The 20,185-nt window shown below is 27.3% G+C and overlaps 1 protein-coding gene and 2 pseudogenes across 1 annotated transcript; 1 reads left to right on the top strand and 2 right to left on the bottom strand.

Moving 5' to 3' along the window:
* The first annotated feature begins 3,833 nt into the window (after positions 1–3,833).
* On the top strand, positions 3,834–5,313 carry LOC101496703 (GDSL esterase/lipase At5g45910-like; annotated as a pseudogene).
* Positions 5,314–9,555: 4,242 nt separating this feature from the next.
* LOC101496375 (biotin carboxyl carrier protein of acetyl-CoA carboxylase, chloroplastic-like) lies at positions 9,556–13,969 on the bottom strand. Its single transcript, XM_004489445.4, has 7 exons — positions 13,557–13,969; positions 12,286–12,339; positions 11,996–12,165; positions 11,383–11,701; positions 10,958–11,029; positions 10,206–10,271; positions 9,556–9,921 (listed from the first exon to the last, which is right to left on the bottom strand). The coding sequence occupies exons 1-7, from the start codon at positions 13,707–13,709 to the stop codon at positions 9,898–9,900; spliced, it is 858 nt and encodes a 285-aa protein (XP_004489502.1). The 5' UTR covers positions 13,710–13,969; the 3' UTR covers positions 9,556–9,897.
* A 3,141-nt stretch (positions 13,970–17,110) lies between these two features.
* Positions 17,111–20,185, bottom strand: part of LOC101506573 (GDSL esterase/lipase At5g45910-like) — a 14,054-nt pseudogene continuing 10,979 nt past the window's right edge.

Genomic DNA, 20,185 nt, shown 5'->3' with positions numbered 1-20,185 from the left:
TTGTTTATTGTTGACCATTACCATGAAAAATAACTTACATAGAAAAAGAGAGGTTTATTAATTTCATACACAAAATTACATTACAGATCTTTTATTTTGGATCTTTTTTCTTTTAAAACATTTATAAATTTATTCTTTATATTTTAAAATATTTATAAAATTATCATTTATCTTTTTTTCTCTCTTTTATCTTTTAATATGTTTACAAAATTATCCTTTAAAAACATAGATGTGTCATTAAAATCATTGTATGACAAATCCATGTAGGAATATTCCAAAATTATTAGCAATTACAAATATAATTTTTGAACATCAATATTATGGTTTTTTTTTATCAATATATCCTTTTTTGAAAAAAGTTAACCAAAATGTCATAGTTTAAAAATAAAAATAAAATAAAAAATTAAAATGCTCTATTTTTTGGCACCAGTAGCAGGTTGTATCTCCGGGATGCAACCAAACTTTTTTATTTTTTAGTAAGAGGTCGTATTCCAGAGATGCAACCAACTACTTCCGTTTTAATTTTTCATTTTAACTTTTGATTTTAATTAATTAAAAATAATTAAAAAAAATAAAATTATATCAATAAAATCAAATAATATTATTTTGTTAACAACTCCCTCTTATTTTTACTCTGATCTAATAAATTAAAAATAAAATGTTGCTAATGTAATAAAAAATAATAATAAAATTTAAAAAAAAAACAATCAAAATTATAATAATAAAATAAATAAAAAACAATGTTAACGTGGTTGAATAGATGTGTCAATATAAATAACTTGTTATATTATTCTAAAAACTCACTCCTATTTTCTCGTTAAATTAGCACTTAATATTATTTTGTTAACAACTTTATCCTATTTTTTCTCTGAATATAATAAATAAAAATCAAAATAATAATAATAATAGTAATAATAATAATAATAATAATAATAATGATAATAATAATAATAATAATAATAATAATAATAACAACAACAACAACAACTCTATCCTATTTTTTTTTCAAACACTTCATTCTTATTATTATTATCTTTTATTTATTTGATCCCGATAAAAAATAGAAGGAAATTGTTAACAAAATAGAATTAAGTTGCTAGTATTTGCAAAATATGAGTGACATTAACTTTGATGTATTTTTTTTATTAAATATATTTTGATTTTTTTTAAATATTTTATTATTATTTTGTTAATTAAATAAACAATATTTTATTTTTATTATTATTTATATTATTTTTTTTATTTATTAGATCAAAATAAAAATAGGAGGGAGTTGTTAATAAAATAAAATTGTGTTGCCATCTTATATGCAAAATATTAGGAAGACGTTATTTATTTTGACACATCTAGTCAACTACGTTAAGTTTGATGTATTTTTATTTTTTAATTTAATATATTTTATTTAATTTTATTAATATAATTTTGTTTTTTAATTATTTTTTATTAATTAAAATAAAATAAAAAAACTAAATAAATAAACAAAACTAGTTGGTCGCATCTTCACATGGTCGTATTCTAAGGATACAACCTTAAAAATCCCATTTTGAGCCTCTTAAAATTATGTTTGGAGGGAGTTTTTGACGGATTTACTTTTTAAAAAAAAATAAGAACAATATAAAATATATTTAAAAATGAATTAAGTGTAATTAAAATATTAGTATAACTTATGATAAAAAAATAGAAGAAAGTGAGTGAGTGAAGTAAGTTAGTTATGGTTAAAGGCTAATGGAAACTAGTTGCGGTGAAGGAAGGAAAGTGATTAAGGTCAAATCTTTTACTAACATGTTGCATGATAAAAGAAAATTAGGTGTAAAACAAAAGCTTCATATTTTATTTATTTATTTATTTATTTATAAAATCACGTGTATTCCTATTATTTGTGATGTAAGACAATTCAACTCAATGTCAAAAATAAACCAACGCGAAAAAGCAAGGCATTCAAGCATTTTAAGCCCAATCAATTTTTGACTTATTTAAAATTGGTTTGTCGCTGCCCATCCTAAAACTAACACAATTAATTCTTAATACTTCTAAATTAGAAAATTAACATAGCCAATAAATCAACACATACTTAAAAAAAAATTAACTCATCCAAAAGTCAAAATAAATCATTAGATAGTGAAAATAAATTATTAAATGACTTGAATAAAATAGATTACTAACCTATTATAGCCACTCCTAAGTGATCCTTTAGAATAAATAAACTAAATAAACAATAAAAAGAAACAAAAGTAAGCGTTCTAATCAATTAATTAAAAAAATGAGGGCATTACAAAATTCTCATTTAACCAAATTTCATGAATTTTTTAGAGACTAAATTTAAACTCATTAATTATTCAACCATTAAAAAACTAACATTGTTAAGCATTAAGGACTTAAATGAAAATGTTTGCATTTTGTAGGGACTTAAACTAAAATTTTATTCTTAAAATTTACCTAAAATATAGATTTTTTTTATGCCAAATTTTCCATGCTCCAAATTTGCACTTTTAATCGGAGGGAATTTGTCTAAAGTTGCACATCATAAACATATCCTTATAAACCTCGACCTTCTTCATCTTTCCCAATCTTTCACGTTTTCTTTTAAAAAACCTATAAACTCTCAAATGTAACACCATAAATCCCAAAACATTGCATATAATAAATTACACCATATTTAGTTAGAACTTGCAGCCTATAAATAAAAACATTTTCAAAGAAAAATAAATTTTTTACAAGTAATTTAGGATATCACATTTATCAAAGTACACATGAAACGCTTTAAACTTTATTCCTTAAATAAAATAGTTAAATCTCAATAAACTTGATTTTTAACTATAATTTCTTAATTTAATTTCAAAAGCTTACTAAGAATGTTTTCTTACAAAAAATAATTATTAAATAAGTAAAATATAACTTATAAATCACATTCCCAGTATCACATATCAGAGTGAGATTTTCTTGAACTTGAACTTGAAAAATCTTTAACTTGTAATAAATGTGATTTTGCAAATGTCGGGTCAAGCCACTCAAACAGAAGCAACAAAGAGGTGAGTTTCGGAATCATGTTGATAATATAGTATAAGTGAGAATGACATACAAACAATCCTAATAGAATCGTATCGTAACGCATCATGGTATATTAAAACATTCAAGAAAATAATATCACATTATAAGGTCAAAATCAATCATGAAAAATCAATATCTTATTATAACATCAAATTATTAAGAGAAATTATTAATTATTATCATCTTCAATACATAGTAATCACAACAGAACAATCAGAAGATAATTCAATCCTATAATTGATATTAAACTCTACTTCATATTTTGGTACCATTTTAACTCTAAATTACTTGCGTAAACAAGAGTAAAGTATTGTATACACAACTTCCACAATTATATTTCCTTTTTGGATTATTTAACAAGTCTCTATGGGGCAAGGGCACCTGTTAGTATTTATCTTAGAATTGCTACGACATTTAGAAAAAAAGAAGAATTGTTATGACCTGTAATTTTAGTATATAAATGTTGTTTTAGAGTGTTTAGATGAAAACAACAAAAATAGAAAGTGGAAGCAACAACAATATAAAGAACCAAAACAATGACAACTAATAATGTTCATCGTAAAGTAATAAATATGTGTTCATTTATGTGTATGCGTTGGATAGTGTGAGTTGGATCTAACATCATAGATTACAAAACTAAAAATAGTTTAAAAAAACTTACAACTTGCAAATTAGAAAATATTGTAACAGGACAAAACAAATGGGTAATTGGACAATATATAAAGCATATCAATCCCATTTCTAAAATCACAACAACAAGTCGTTTCTAATATTTCTATAACATCATGAAGATCTTTATTCTCTTTATTATCACATTTGCATGTGAATTTTTCGGAAATGTTGTTTCAAATGGTAATCTTCTGTCGTATGAAGCTATCTTCAACTTTGGTGACTCTACAAGTGACACTAGAAATGCTGCAACTGACTACCCATCTATGAATAAAAATGGTGTTTATGGCTCCACGTACTTTAAATATCCATCAGGACGTATGTCGAATGGACGACTCATCATAGATTTCATAGGTACTTTTACACATATTATTTTTACTTTTTAAATAAAATTTTCTCATATTCAAGAAATGATAAATAAGAAAAATACTAGCTAGCACTCTATCATAATCTATTTGCTATAATTGTTAAATTAAAATCTATAATACTTAATGTTGATATATTTTTTATTAAAATATTCACTAGCTCATGGTTATTTAATTGTAGCTGAGGCATACGGGTTACCATTTTTGTCGGCCTATAAGAATATCACAAAAAGCCAAGTAGATATAAAGAAGGGAGTCATAACTTGTTGCATATTGTTTTATTTTTTCTCAAATACATAGATTTTTCTCAATATTACTAACACAAATTTTGTTACGTTGTGATACAGAGTGCGACAACTACTTTAAACAATCGTTGTTTCTTGTTGGAGAGATTGGTGGAAATGATATTTTTTTTCACATATGACAAAGAAAACTGTTATAGAACTACGAGAAATAGTTCCTTTACTGGTTGAATCAATTACAAATACCGTTGTGGTATGTTATATCAAATTGAAATAGTTAAAATTAACTAGGTTTAAATTAGATATATTATTGAATAAATATTAGTGTTGGACAAATTTAATAATGATTTATTTTTCTCTATTTGGCAGGCATTAATTGAAGAAGGAGCAGTAGAACTAGTAATTCTAGGGAATTTTCCATTAGGGTGTAATGCTGGTGTATTGAACTTTGTGAATAGTAAGAAGAAAGAAAGACTATGATGAATTTGGGTTCTTGATAGCTTACAACACTTTCACTGAATACTATAATGAACAGCTTAAAAATTCCATAGAGACATTAAAACAGAAACACCCTCAAGCAAAGATAATATATTTTGACTATTACGGTGCCACCAAACGTTTATATCAAGATCCACAACAATATGGTGTGTGGATCAATTATTTTATTTTCTTGATAAGTTTACAATGATTTTTTCTTGTCAAATTCATTTAATCACATATCTTATTTAACCTACATTAATGATGCAGGCTTTACTTCTGATAAAGTTGAGATTTTGAAATCATGTTGTGGAGGAGATGGGCCATACCATGTTAATGCACTTTTGTTTTGTGGAAATCCTGGTACAACAATTTGTCCGGATCCTTCAAAACTAATAGATTGGGATGGAGCTCACTTAACCGAAGCCGCTTATAAACTAATAGCAAAAGGATTGGTGGAAGGCCCTTTTGCAAACGCTTCTCTTAAACCTGCTCCTTTCAAGATAGCTTAGAACTTGTAATACAAGCATTGAGAAATGATTTATTTGCTGAGTTATGAACAAAAATTTGACTTTGTCCTTATTAGGAGAAACATATATGTATGTTGTAAAATGAATATTAATTTATTTTCTATTTCATACATTATCTATAAACACAATATTCATACCTTTTTTAATTTTTTTAGTTCTAATACGTTTGATAAAGTAGAGAAACATGAAAGGAAAAAAAATTCGAAATGACAAAATTTAATATAACAATTTGATGCAATAATAAATAAAATTGGGGAAAATAAAATTAATGACATTAATGAAAAATATTTTCCATTTCAATGCAAAAAATTGTCTACTATACGAGAATGTCCACAAATCAATTTGCTAGAGAATACGCTTGAATATCCTATTTTGTTATTTTTACTCCAAATTTGATTTAATTATCAATTACAAGATTGATTACATTAAATAATTAAGGTTTTGGTAAACGTGAATGAAAAATATTAGAAAGATATTAATTATTTTATTTGTCTAAAACTTGTTATTAATTATTTACTTTGGTGAAATTTAATTGTATATATTGTAGATTAATTTATATAAATTAATTATATTTTTTAATTTGTGTAAAACTATTTAATTCATAATTTGAGATAGAGAAAGTATGCCTAGCACGGACACATAACGTCAGAGTATTTAAAAAAATTCATGTGCCAATATGTGTATCACATTTATGGAAATAATTAATTAAAATTATCGTTTGATATGCTCTGCACCTAGTTTAAATTATAGTAACATTGTAAATATAGGTTACGATGTCTAAAAATCATCAAGTATCGATCTCAAAAAATTGCGTTGAGATAAAATAAAATTGTTGCTCAATTCTCCAGTAATATTCCAACTATATTTTCTTATAGGAATTGAGTTAAACTGAAAAGTTGTTCAATTTTCCAGTGATATTAATAGTATATCCGTCAATGTTAGATTTTAAAATTAATTTGATTTTTAGATATTAATAATTACCGGTCAAAATTATTAGTAACTTCGTGACCTAATTGAAAACTTAAATAAGAGTAATTTGCTATTTAAATGATAGACAACCTAATTAGTAACTTTATGATTTATTTGAGTCACATATATATACATATATGATTCAGCTAGTTAAATGACATGAAATACCGTCTAAAAAAAATTGTGCCAATATAAGTGGAAATCGTTCAAAAAAATGCGGTTTAGAATTTGAAATATCGACAGGAAATTGTAGGTTATAATAGAGGAAAATAAATTTAGATAAATAAAATAATATAGAAAAATAAGTGTTATTTAGGGATAATATTCTTGTATATTATGTCTTTCAAAAAATAAAATTTATTAATATTAAATCATAACATTTGTTTTTACTAATACCAAAACATATATAGTTGATAGCATGTCTTAAGTCTTAACAGTTAGTTATAATATTTTTTTCGACCGACCATTTATCAATACTAATAATAACTATTTATTAATTGTGATATGTTAGTCTTCACGAATCCTTTAAAATTGTTGATTTTGATAAATGTAGTCTTTATGAATCTTTTAAATTCCTTTGAGTTTATATGATATTTAATAATAAACTTAGAAGGTAAAATATATAGTACATTAGTAAAATTAAAATGTAATCATTATAAAAATTGTCTAATCGTAATGTAATGTATTTGACAAATTAGTGTTTAAAAAACCATTACTTAAAAATAAAAAATAAAAAACCATTACTTAAATAAATTTTAGTATTTATTTTGGGTGGTCTACAAACTGCTGCTCAATCAATTAGTTATGAAATACCATTAACTCTATATGTCCTATCAATATATCCGTGTGATTCGTAAGAGATATTTGATACTATTGTCATGCTTCCTAAATAAATTTTTTTTTATTTGGATGACTTGCCTTCCATCAATATTTTTTTTCCTCAATCTTAGGTGAGTTGTTTGCATTCATGTTTGAGTAATCTAACTTGGTGGTAGTTTGTTGTTAATTCAATCTTGGTGGTAGTAACTATTTAGTATAGAATTTAGGATCGAAGTTATTAAGATAAACCTTACGCATAAATATTAGAGTACGAGTGATATCTAATATATACAATTTTTTATCGGACATCGCACAAAGATAAACACAAAAATAATTCATAAAATAAAGAAGTTTTTAATTAAATTTATGTAATCTTTGTTAAGAATTTGAAGCAGTTGCTAAAACAGTATTTGAAATTAGTGAATAATTAATAAAAAAAGTTATTAAATACTAAAAAAAATTATATAGTATAAAAAGTTTCATTCACCTGACTCTCTGACTCAATAACTTTAAAGTTTGTACTACACCATTCATTTCATAAACTTTGTCTTGTCTTGAATAACTAAAATAAAATATGAGTAACAAATTAAAATAAATTTAGTAATTCATGTCAACATTTCGAATTTTTTGAAATGAAACGAATGAGTACATGTAGCCTGACATTTCGAATTTCTAGGAATGAAATGAATGAGTACATATAGTCTGTGACCACTTTTTCTATTTCTCAGACCGTTGTACCATTTGCAAATTCAATGCTCTAAAGTTAGAAGCAACACGAAAAGAATGAAACCATTGTACATATCTTCATCACGAATATTAGTCTCAAATTGAGAAATAAGAGATCTTCGCACGGTTGCTTGAATTTTATCACCCTAAAAATATTAAACACAAATTTGTTAAATTAATAACATTACAAAATCAATTTGTGTATAATTTAAAACTTTGAATTATAAAAGAAAGAATTAAACCTTGTCGTCCATCAATACTATTTCCATAGCATAAAATTTACGTTTGACATTTAGATCAGACACAAACCACGTTCTCACAACTCTAACAATCAAATTACATAACTCTGGAAGAAATTGAAGTAACAAAATCTAGATTTTTTTTTTCCAGTCATAGCAGAAAGATAAACACAGTGAATAAGAAACATTTGGTAAAGGAAAATTAAAAGGGAATTGTGTATAGATAGAATAATACGAATGATATTTATAAGGGAGGCGCCGAAAACGGGAGATTATAGATGATCAACGAAAGACGGTGAAAGAAGAAGAAAAGTATGAAGGCCCAAAAACAATTCGTAAAATAAAATAAAATTTTTAATTAAATTTATGTAATCTTGAGTATAAGTTTGAAGCAGTGGTTGGTAGTGTTTGAAAAATCATTCCTTTCAAAAAAACAAATCGTTTTTTTTTTTATTTTTTAATTGGTCAATAAATTCTCAACAGACGCCTACAGAAATTGTTGATGTAATGGAAGTTTTAGTATTATTATTATTATTATTATTATTATTATTATTATTATTATTATTATTATTATTATTATTATTATTATTGTTATTGTTGTTATTATTATTATTATTATTATTATTATTATTATTGTTATTATTATTATTATTATTATTATTATTATTATTTATTATTATTGTAAAATGCACAATAAAAGATAACTTTTGACAAATCGTCGTGTATAGGTTCTACCTAATAAAATAGGTAGGTTTTGTTTAATCTTAATATAGATTAAGGATGTGGTAGTTATTTTCTAAAAGCAAATACAAAATAATATCACATGACAAATTAAGAGCATCTCTAACGTAACAAAATGAGTTCGTCTCGAGATGCTCTAATAGACTATGATTATACGACATATAAAATTATTTTACATCAATTCAACTAATCAAAACATATTATTTTATCAAAATATTTTGCAATAAAATATAGGAAGATTTTGAATTTGACACCAATAAAGTATGAGAATATTTTTCCTTCTTGAGAAAACAAAATAAATAAATAAAGTTGATTTTAGTATATTTCAAAATAATTTGTAACCAAATATTTTTGAATCAAACATTTGCATGTATAGATAGAGACATATGCCTGTAATATTTTGTAGGTATATATTAACAAAATATTTGATACAAAAATATTTTGTAATAGAAAATTAAGATAACATTGATAAAACAAATATTAGTTTCTATAGAAATACTAGAAATAAGGTTTAATATGAAATAATAAAGATCAAAACCAAAAAACAAATAATAAATTACAAGTCTTTTTTTATTCAATAAAAAATTACAAGTTGAAAAGTAATAAAAAACAATGGTATCCAAAAAAAATTGTTAGTAAAATAAGTTTGTTTTTTAAGCTATAAGCTGAAGTTCTCCTCTACCAAGCACATTCTAAAACTCATAATTATCAAGAAGACAAAAAACTGAAATGAAAAAATATCAAAGTAAATAATCAACATTTAATGGAGGCTGTGATAAAATGCACACTCAAATTCACATCATTCAATCCAAATTTAGGTAAATGCTGAGACTAAAATTTTAAAACTTTCTTTTTTTACAAGAAAATATTATTAAAACTGTTTATATAGAACTACAAATTCCAACACTCCTGATATGCCACGGCATTTATGTCTTGAAATGTCTCTTTAAATAAATGAAATGATTTTCTAAAATGGAACAAATATTATTGCACAATAAATATATATCTGAATTATCACAATGTTTGTGCCTTGTTGATCCAACAACTACTTTGTAAGGTCCCTTCTTGTACCTCATGGTGCAATTGCAAAAAGAGGCTGCATGAAACACAAGTTTAAATTAAGTATTTCAGTTAGAAAAAAATAGGATCGCAATTCTATGCAGTTCAAATACGCACAGTTTCATGCTGTAGTGCATCTCAGCCGTTGATCTCAGATTAAACGGTTCAGATCACACAGTCAATTTTACTATGTAAAATGATCTCAGTTGTTGATCTAAATCAAGACGGCTGAGAGTTGTAACTGTGCCTGAATCCACAAAAATAGGTGTGTGTGTGTGTGTGTGTGTGTGTGTGAGAGAGAGAGAGAGAGAGAGAAAGTACCATGTCTATACTGACTGGTTTCCCATCTTCTACTAGTATCTCAGTTATTGTTCCTGACTGATCAGCCTGAAAAGCAATGAATGAGAACCAAGTAATTAGAATTGTTTTTCTAAGGGCTAAATAACTATCACAAACACTTCAGATTGAAGGCATGTTTGAGTTATGACAGACACCGACACAACATTGACACGTGTATTTATATATACAGACAGTTACTTCTATTTTTTAAATTATTACCAGTGTCAGCATGTAATATTGTTGAATAGGAGCTATAGCGTAGTAGAATTTGAAGAGAACTCTATTGTTCTGTGATACGCTGTTTAGTTTAAAATGTTGTCAAATAGCAGCAACAGCAGTGCTACAGCACTATTGCATAGTGGAATTTGAAGAAACTACTATTTTATGTGATCCGCTAGTGACAACATTGTCTAGGTGTTGGTGTTCTTGTCATGACCATGTCTCTGTTAGTGCTTCTTAATAAATAAATAAGTAACAAGAACTAATGCAAAAGAATAAGAAGGAAATAACAAAGTAGAACAAAAACAATGTGCATGAGAGTACTACAGTGAAGAACCTTTTATATGATTTATATATTTTATTACACAGAACTATAATCAAAAGTAACTATGAGATAAATTTCCAGAATATAAAGAGGAAACAAATCAAGAAAGTAAGTAAAGTTAGTAAAAAGAGAAAGAAATAAAGAAAAGGATGCAAAACAAAACCATCATAAAAAGGATAAATACACATACTTCAATTTCATTCATCAGTTTCATAGCTTCAATAATGCAAACAACCTGCCCTTTCTGAACTTTATCTCCCACCTGAAACATCAACAAAGGAATGAGGTTATAAATCATTTTATCTAACGAAAACAGTAATAATTAGTTGTAACACCTAGTTGTATAATTTGTAATATTGACACCTAAAAAATAACTTCACTGTTATATTACATATATTAGTGAAGTTTGAGTAAGTGCACTCGGATCACTTAAGTAAGGTCTTGGGTTCAAGACTAGAAAAAATATGGTTCAAAGGAGAGAGACCCCGCTAAAAGTGACCAATCAGGTTCTCCATCAAAGATTAGTCATCAGTAAAAGCATAAAGCCAGTAGATACTTCACACCAATAACATGATTATATACACACATAAAAAATACATTAATACTAATACATGCCTTGACAAATGGTGGTTCACCAGGTCCGGGACATCGATAGAAAGTTCCTGCCATTGGACATTTAAGCCGAGGATGAGATGATGCACTGGTTTTTCCAGGCGCAGGCAAGGCAGGAACTACTTTTGAAGGTGGAGCGCTTGCAGGAGCAGAAACAGCAACTGGAGGTGGTGGTGGTGGTGCTTGTGGCGAAGCATATGCCGGATAGGGATATGGTTGTGACACCTGTGGAGGAGGCTCCAAAGCTTCCTTTTTCCTTATCGTAAGCTCATAGTCTGCTTGCTTCAGTTGCAGCTCCACAATATCTCTAGAATCCACAAGTCTGCACACACACAAAAAAACAAAAACAAATATCAGTGTTTTCAAATAGCAGCTATAAGTATAACGATACTATAGCGCTATGGTGTAGCGGAATTTGAACAAACTACTATTGTTCCGCAATACGCTATTTAGTACTAAGTTTTGCCAAACAACAGCTATAGTTTATAGATGTGTTATGACATTGTAGCGTAGCAGAATTTGAACTAACTGCTATTTTCTGTGATCTGCTATTGACAACACTATATGATATAAACGGATGCTTCATATCCTAATGTGTGCAGAAGCTTAGTCTTACTTAACAAGTTCTGAAACTTGATTCATAAATGTGGAAACTGAAGATGCATCAGTAGAAGTGCTTGGACCAGAGGGTTTCCCATTATGGTTATCTTCCTCTTTTGGTGAAGCAACTTTAGGTTCATTGACCAATACAGGTGCAGAATTTGAAGAATTTTCAATAGTAGCAGCCTAAAAGATAAAAATCAAAGTAAATGGTTATTGTTAATTTATATTACAATTACAATAAATCGTAGCAGTATTAGGGATGATGAAAATTAATCATTCAAAGTAAACTCGACGAGAACTAACCTCATTAGGATGTGCTTGAACCTTCCAGACAGAAGATTGCTTCCTTTCAAGGCACTGTAGGACACAGCAACAACGATCAAACACATAAATAATGAGGAAGAAAAATATAGCTGCAAAGCCTCGGAGACAAGTTTATTGTTAATATTCGGTGAATTCAGAATACAAATTACAGACAAATATTGTTTTGACGGATAAATTATGAGTTTCTCCGGTTTTAAGCAAATTAGAAGCTGAGGGAATAACTACACTGTTTGCAGTTACATCTGTGGCAACAGATTCATCAAATGCAATGAATATAATGCACTTCTTCTATTTATGAATCTCCACTCTGCAGAAAATACTGCAATAGTGGGGGATAAAAAACTACTATGTTTTTATAGATCAAAATATGTATCAACTGTAAAGTGTGAGATAAAAAGAAAGCTTCAAATAAATAGTACTTCAAGGAACAAAAGGTTATCTTTTTTCCCAAAAAAGTAAAGGACACTCATAACTCAACACAGAAAACACAATGTTCACCAACCAAAAAAACACAGAAAACAGTGATGTGTATTTCTTTTTAATTACTAATTTATGCTAAAATGTAAGTATATACAATAACTTGACAATTGATATATGCTAAAACAAGAAATAAGTTAACAACACGGCACCAAAAATTAAAAAAGGAAAACAAAAATAAAAATAAAAATAAAAATAAAAATCAGCCAATAAGCTTGAATTCAGGCAAACAAATTGAAAAAAATAAACCTTCAATTTGGTCCCTAAAATATCAGTCTCACTCTATTCTATAGAGTCCCTGGACTATAGAAATATAATAAATAGTCCATAAACTATTAACTATTACTAATCCATCAAATTAGTCCTTCAATTATTTTGAAAATATGAGAAAGTGATAGTTGATAGTCTAGAGACTAACATGGTAAATTGAGAACAGTTTAGAGACTTTTTATCACATTTCAATAGTTTACGATCAAATATAATTTAGGAATCAAATTGAAGGTTTACTCAATTGAGCATTCTCAAACAGTGAATATCTCAAACACCATACATATAAGCAGACATAAAACACCATTCTCAAAAGTGATTTTTTAAAGAAATAAGCTGAAATGTGATAAAAAGTCTCTTAATCACATACAGTGACATCATCAATCACAATCCAAAATCTGAACAAGAAAAAAACTATGCAAAATTTATTATTCAAACTTAAATAAATAAATAAAAAATAAAAAAATAAAAAACCAAGATTCAAATTTGACAAAACAATTACAGACCTGAATCCCAGTTGAAACTGAATCACGACTCACAGATCCAAATGACTGAGATTTGCTGAACCCCAATTGAATATTCTTTGTTGGGGTCTGAGATTTCAAACCAAAATGATGAAAAGAGAGACATTTGGGACAAGGGACAGTGAAAGAAGCCATTTTGAACAAAACCCACGAATCAAAAAGCGATGATTCTTAATTAAGAACTCAAATGGCGAAATGGGTCGGTGTGAATGAATATAAAGGTTTTGAGAGGCGATTAGATCGAAGAGAGAATGGAGAGTAATACGAAGAAGGAGCAGAACAGAAGACAATGTGAGTTGTTTTGACAATGTGAGTTCGATGATAACAATGAGAACATCAACGTCACGATTTCAATTTCGAGTTCAACTAACTTGAACAATAAATTTTCGGCCACTGGATTTTGCTTGCATTTGTTTCTCCCATTAAGAACATAAATTTAGTAATGTAATTTATGAAATATGAAGTATAAATTTAGCCCAATAAATTTTCCAACCCAAGACATCTTACTTAACATTTATCAATTGAGTTAATATTTAATAATTTAAATTATTTTTTAAATTGTCTAACATCAACAAAATGTCATTTGAATTTTTTAAGATACTTTCTAAAATAGTTGATGGAAAATACATTTGGATGGATTTTAATAATTTAAGAGAACAATTTGATATTTTATAGATTTCATGCACTTAATAAACGAATGTTTACATTTTTATGATTCAAAATCAAAGTTTATTCATAAAAATATTTTTTGAGTATAAAAGAAAAAATAAGATTATTAATTTATATATTTATAACAAAAATCACGTCTAACTTTTCCTTTGATCTTAAAAAATAAATAACAAATTTAGATCAATCAAATTTGATGTATTTGACATTAAAAAAACATTGAGTCAAAAAAAATTCATATTTATATTTATATTAAAATTTCTAGTAAAAACTGATAGTTATAAAAAAAAAAGTTTAAATATATTTTTTGCCTCTTAATTTAATTTTTAAAATCGATAAGTTTTTAAACTTTAAAATCAGTTAATTTGACCATTTAAGTTATGTACGTTAATACAAGTTGATTTTCTTCCTTTAAACTCTTACTTAAAGTCAATCATATGGTTACATGGATCTAACTTGTCACCTATGTGTAATATGTAAATAGTAATATTATTTAGTTTTTATTTATTTTAGAAAATATTAAAACATAAGATAAAAAAACAAGAAGAAACCAAAATGAAAGGAACAAGTGAAACCACTTAATTAGAAGAACGAAGAAAGAACCATACGATATTTCTTTGTGCTTAGAGGATGTGACTCTACAATACAGAAATAAAGACAAATGTCAAATCCTATGAAAAGAAATACAATACAGTAGAAAAGCTTTCACATTAAAAATGTGCAAATTCAAACACCTACTTATACAATTGCAATAGACTATGTTGATCTTCAAGAGCTCTTTATCTCAACAAACATATTCCCAATATATAATATTGAACTTTGTTCAAATGAATAAAGTTGGCGACTCCATCTAGTGTAAGAAGTATAAGTGAAAATTATCTAACACTTTGCTCATAACATTCATATCATATCGTAAGTTTGAAAAGATTGATACAACGAAGAAAAAAGCCTATTTATATTTAAAATATCATTTCAAGAATAAAGTCTTGAGAGTTAATTGGAATATCTTCTTTTAGAGAGTAATTAAAAATCTATGTAAGTCAATTAATTCAGAATGAATCATGATATTTGAATTTATATAAGATTGAAATTATAATATGTTTTCAATGAGAGTTAGAATCTTACGACAAACTTTGTGTCGAGTAACTTGTAAAATTGATAGTTAATATACCTAGTAGTGGCTACATCATTTGTTAAAGGAAAGTCTAGAGAGATAGGTAACAACGTAGAGTTTTTCTCTTCAATGATTGGCTACCTATTGAAATTCATAAATTTTTAAATAAGAGTATTGACGTCGGCGTTGATGGTTAATCTATTAACTTGTCATGTAATACTATTTTGTACTTGTTTTTTTGAAAAAAAAACTTCCACATCCTTAATCTATATTAAGATTAAATGAAATATATTTTATTAGATAGAATGTATACATGACGATTTGTCAAAAGTTATATTCTCTTGTGCATTTGACAATAAATACATGACATGATATTAGTTCACCTAATATTTAATGATTTTATATTGAACGTTCACATTGTGGGATGTTTAAAAAAAAAATTGACAAATAAAATCATAATTATGAAAAATTAATTATTATAATTAAAAACATATTACAACTAATAAATAGTTATCATTGTTATTGATAATGGATCGGTCAAAAGAAAGTATTATAATCGATTGTTAATACTTAAAGATATGTTATCAACTATATATGTTTTGGAATTAGTAAAAAAAAAAATAAAATCTAAAAGACATAATATATATGGATATTATTGTTAAATGACACTCATTTTTTCTATATTAGTTTATTTGTCTAAACTTATTTTCTTCTACTATAACCTACAATTTTCTAATTAATTTTAAAGTCTAAACATAAATACTTTTATTATTACCGAAAAATTGAACAACTATTTTATAGTCTAACTCAATCTTTGAAAGAAAATATAGTTGTAATATTACTAAAAAATTGAACAATATTTTATTTTATCTTAAGATTGATACTCGATAATTTTTTAGATAATGTAACGTCTATTTATAACATTGCTATAATTTGGACAAGGTGTATAGCAAATCAAACGATAATCTTAATTAATTATTTTTCATAAATAGGTACACAACTAAATATATTGACACATGAAAATTTTCTAAATATTCTGACGTCAATGTGTCCATGCGACGCTTACATCCTTCATAACAAATTATAAATTAAATGTTGTTATACAAATTAAAAAATATAATTAATTTATATAAACTAATCTACAATATAAACAATTCACTTCCACAAAACAAAATAATACACGTGGCAAATTTTACACAAACAAAACAATTAATGTCTTTTTAATATTTTTGATTCACATTTACCAAAAGCTTAATTATTTAATGTAATCAATTTTGTAAATGATGATTAAAAAGAATTTAGAATAAAAAATAACAAAATAGGATATACAAGCATATTTTCTAGCAAATTGATCTGTGGACGTTCTATTATAGCAAACAACTTCCACGTTGATATGAAAATATTTTCCATTAACTTCATTTTTCTCTAAATTTTTTTTATTGTTGCATTAAATTGTTATATTAAATTTTGTTATTTTGAATTTTTTTTCCTTTCATATTTCTCTACTTTATCAAACATAGTGCAACTAGAAAAATTAAAAAATTAACTTATTATCAAACATAAATTAACTTTTGGTAAATAAAACTATTCATCAAACATAACTACATTTTATTGTATTTATAGATAATATATCAAATAGAAAAGAAATCAATATTCATTTTAAAACATACATATATGTTTCTCCTAATAAGGACAAAGTCTAATTTTGTTCATAACTCATCAAAGAAATTCTTTATCAATGCTTGTATTACAAGTTCTAAGCTATTTCAAAAGTAGCATGTCTAAGAGAAGGGTTTGCAAAAGGGACTTCGACCAATCCTTTTGCTATTAGTTTATAAGCTTTTTTGGTTAAGTGGGCTTCATCCCAATCTATTAGTTTTGAAGGATTAGAGCAAATCTTTGTACTAGGATTTCCACAAAATAAACGTGCATTAACATGATATGGTCCATTTCCTCCACAACATTCTTTCAAAATCTCAACTTTATCAGAAGTAAAGCCTCTGTCATTAATGTAGATAAAATAATATATGTGAGTTGAGTTGTTCATGCTTTCAAAATCTCTATGGAATTTTTGAGTTGTTCATTATAGTATTCAGTGAAAGTGTTGTAAGCTATCAAGAAATATTAGATTATACTTAGATTACTCTTTGCATTGTAACTAACTAATTAGTTTAATTGTTATTCTGTTATAGCATATAACAAGTGCTATATATACTCTTGTACTTGCTCCCTATTAAGAATTAAAAAGAATGAGATGATAGAGTTTATTAATATGGTATTAGTGAAATGGTGATTTCCAACATTCTCTTTCTTTGATTTCCAATCCATTTATTCCATGCATGATTCTGATTGTGATTCTTCAGAATATGATTTCATCCATATTCCTCCTTTTAACAATGAAACTCTAACCCCTGATCCCTCTCAAAACCCTAGAAATCCCTATTAGAGGATTATACTATGCACCCCCACACCTAAATCTGCCACCCCTCAAGACACTTGAAAATACAGTTTTATCCTTTTAACCAATTATAATAAGTTTCAAAATTGATAGTTTCATATTTTTGAAATAAGGATTACATTTCGGAAATTTAGAAAGTTTCTAAATTTGGAAAATTTCAAAAGTTTCCGATGTTGGAAAGTTTCGAAAATTTTCAAATATGGAAAATTTTGAAATTTTCCTATTTCGAAAGTTTTGAATTGTTTGAAAGTTTCAAAAATTCTAGAATTTTCTATTTCGAAAGTTTCAAAAATTCTGGAAACTATCATTTCGAAACTTGGGAAACTTCCGAATATTTTGAAAAGAGGGTGAAAAATGAGAAGTTACAAAAGTTGAAGGTTTTATAAAGGGCAAAATTGTATTTTTCACGTTGATTGAGGGGGTGGCAGGTTTAGATGTGGGGTGCAGGGTAGAATCCTCTCCCTATTATCTTTATCTCAGCGCTACCCTCGTTGCACCGTCGCTTAACAATCACAACTATTACAATTGGAGCAGATTGATGCGAAGAGCACTTCCTTCCAAAAACAAACTTCGATACATAAACGACACACTTCCGTCACCACCTCACAGCGATCCCAATTATGAGCTTTCGAAACGAGGTAACAGTATCGTTCTTTCTTGGATAAATTGCACCTTGTCACTGCACATCTCTCAGAGTACGATTTGTATTTATAATGCAACAAATCTTTGAAATGATCTTCAAGATCGATTTACCAGAGGGAACCATTTTTCGTTTCTCAAATCTCCAACGTGACCTGCATTCCATGAAACAGGGTGAGCTTTCTTTGTCTCAACATTTTACTAACATGAAGATATTATGGGATGAATTAGAAGATCTTCGACTTACTCCTTCTTGCATATGCAAAAACCCTTGTTCATGTCATCTCAGTACCATTGTTCGGGAATTCAAGCATAAAGAATATGTCACCTGTTTGTTGAAAGGTTTGAATGATTCTTATCAAAACGTTTGAACTCAAATACTTCTCATGGATTCTTTACCTCCAATTAGCAAGACTTATTCATTGGTGATGCAACAAGATTTGTCCCTCAATTCTGCAGCTCCAGATTCAACAGTGTTTTCTTTCAATTCAGTATCAAATGGTTCTAGTAAGGGAAACTCCAATCCTGATAGGGGACGTGGCCGAGGATCTAAACCATATATGGTTTGCACCAATTGTCACAAGACAAATCATACCATTGAGACATGTTATTTCAAACACGACTTCCCTTCGGGTTACCGTTCAAAGAATCAGTCTAACAATTTCAATTCCTCTTCCAGCACCAACAATGTGGAATCCAAACATTCTACAAATCTCACTTCTACTACTTCAGATAATGGTCTTTCAATTTCTAAAGATGAGTATCAATACTTTGTCACTTTGCTTCAGACTTCAAAGGGTGAAAATTTTGTCTTAAACTCCAACAAGAATGCTTCTGATGATACTAGTAATCATGTAATTTCCAACATTTCACAACCAGTTTTTCAATCTTCTTTATCCTCTATTTTGATTCTAGACTCAGGAGTATTTGATCATGTATGTCTTTTTATTTATTTTCTTTCATCTATTAAACAAATTACACCTATTTCTGTTAAGTTTCTAATTGGACATCTTATTTATGCACACTTTGTAGGAGCATTACATCTTTCCCCATATTTACATCTTAATGATGTTCTTTATATTCCCCAATTTCAATTTAGTTTGATATCCATATACAAACTCACACATTATATGAATTGCAAATTAATTTTCTCACATAAGTCTTGTTGCATTCAGGATTCCAATACCCAGAGGATGATTGAACATGTTGAAGTTTTCAACAATCTTTACATTCTCACACAAGTTTTTAGGATTACTAGTAGTGCACAATTGATGACTCTTCATCATATGCATATTTTCCCACTATTTTAGTCTTATTTATCCTCAATCATTAGTTAAATTAAGGATTTATTTGATATATTTTGTTGATCTTTCTTCTTTGAGTTAATAAAATGTTTTGTGTTTTTATTTTAGTGATTAAGTAGGAATTTTTCGTAATTTTACATTGCGTTGTGTTTTGGTGCAGTGCTGAATTTTTGTGAGATATCAACATGACACATGTAGAGTATTTCAGCCATATCTGGAGTTGTAGATGTCCAATAGGAGTCTACCCAAGTGCAAATGAAAGCTACGATCCATAGCTACAACTTTCATGAAGACACCGGAACCAAATTCAGACTCGAAAGAGGAGCAAAAAGCAATATACGCCGGACAGCAGATGTTGGGCGCGCCCGAGCGCGCCCAAGCGCAAGCCAAACGCTTTTTCCAGCATCTGCTACTGCCCAAACGCGCTGGA

This window comes from Cicer arietinum, chromosome 3, assembly GCF_000331145.2.
Source record: "Cicer arietinum cultivar CDC Frontier isolate Library 1 chromosome 3, Cicar.CDCFrontier_v2.0, whole genome shotgun sequence".
Taxonomy (NCBI): Eukaryota; Viridiplantae; Streptophyta; class Magnoliopsida; order Fabales; family Fabaceae; genus Cicer; species Cicer arietinum.
Note: the sequence above shows the minus strand (reverse complement) of the source record. Positions and strands in the feature narration are given on the sequence as shown.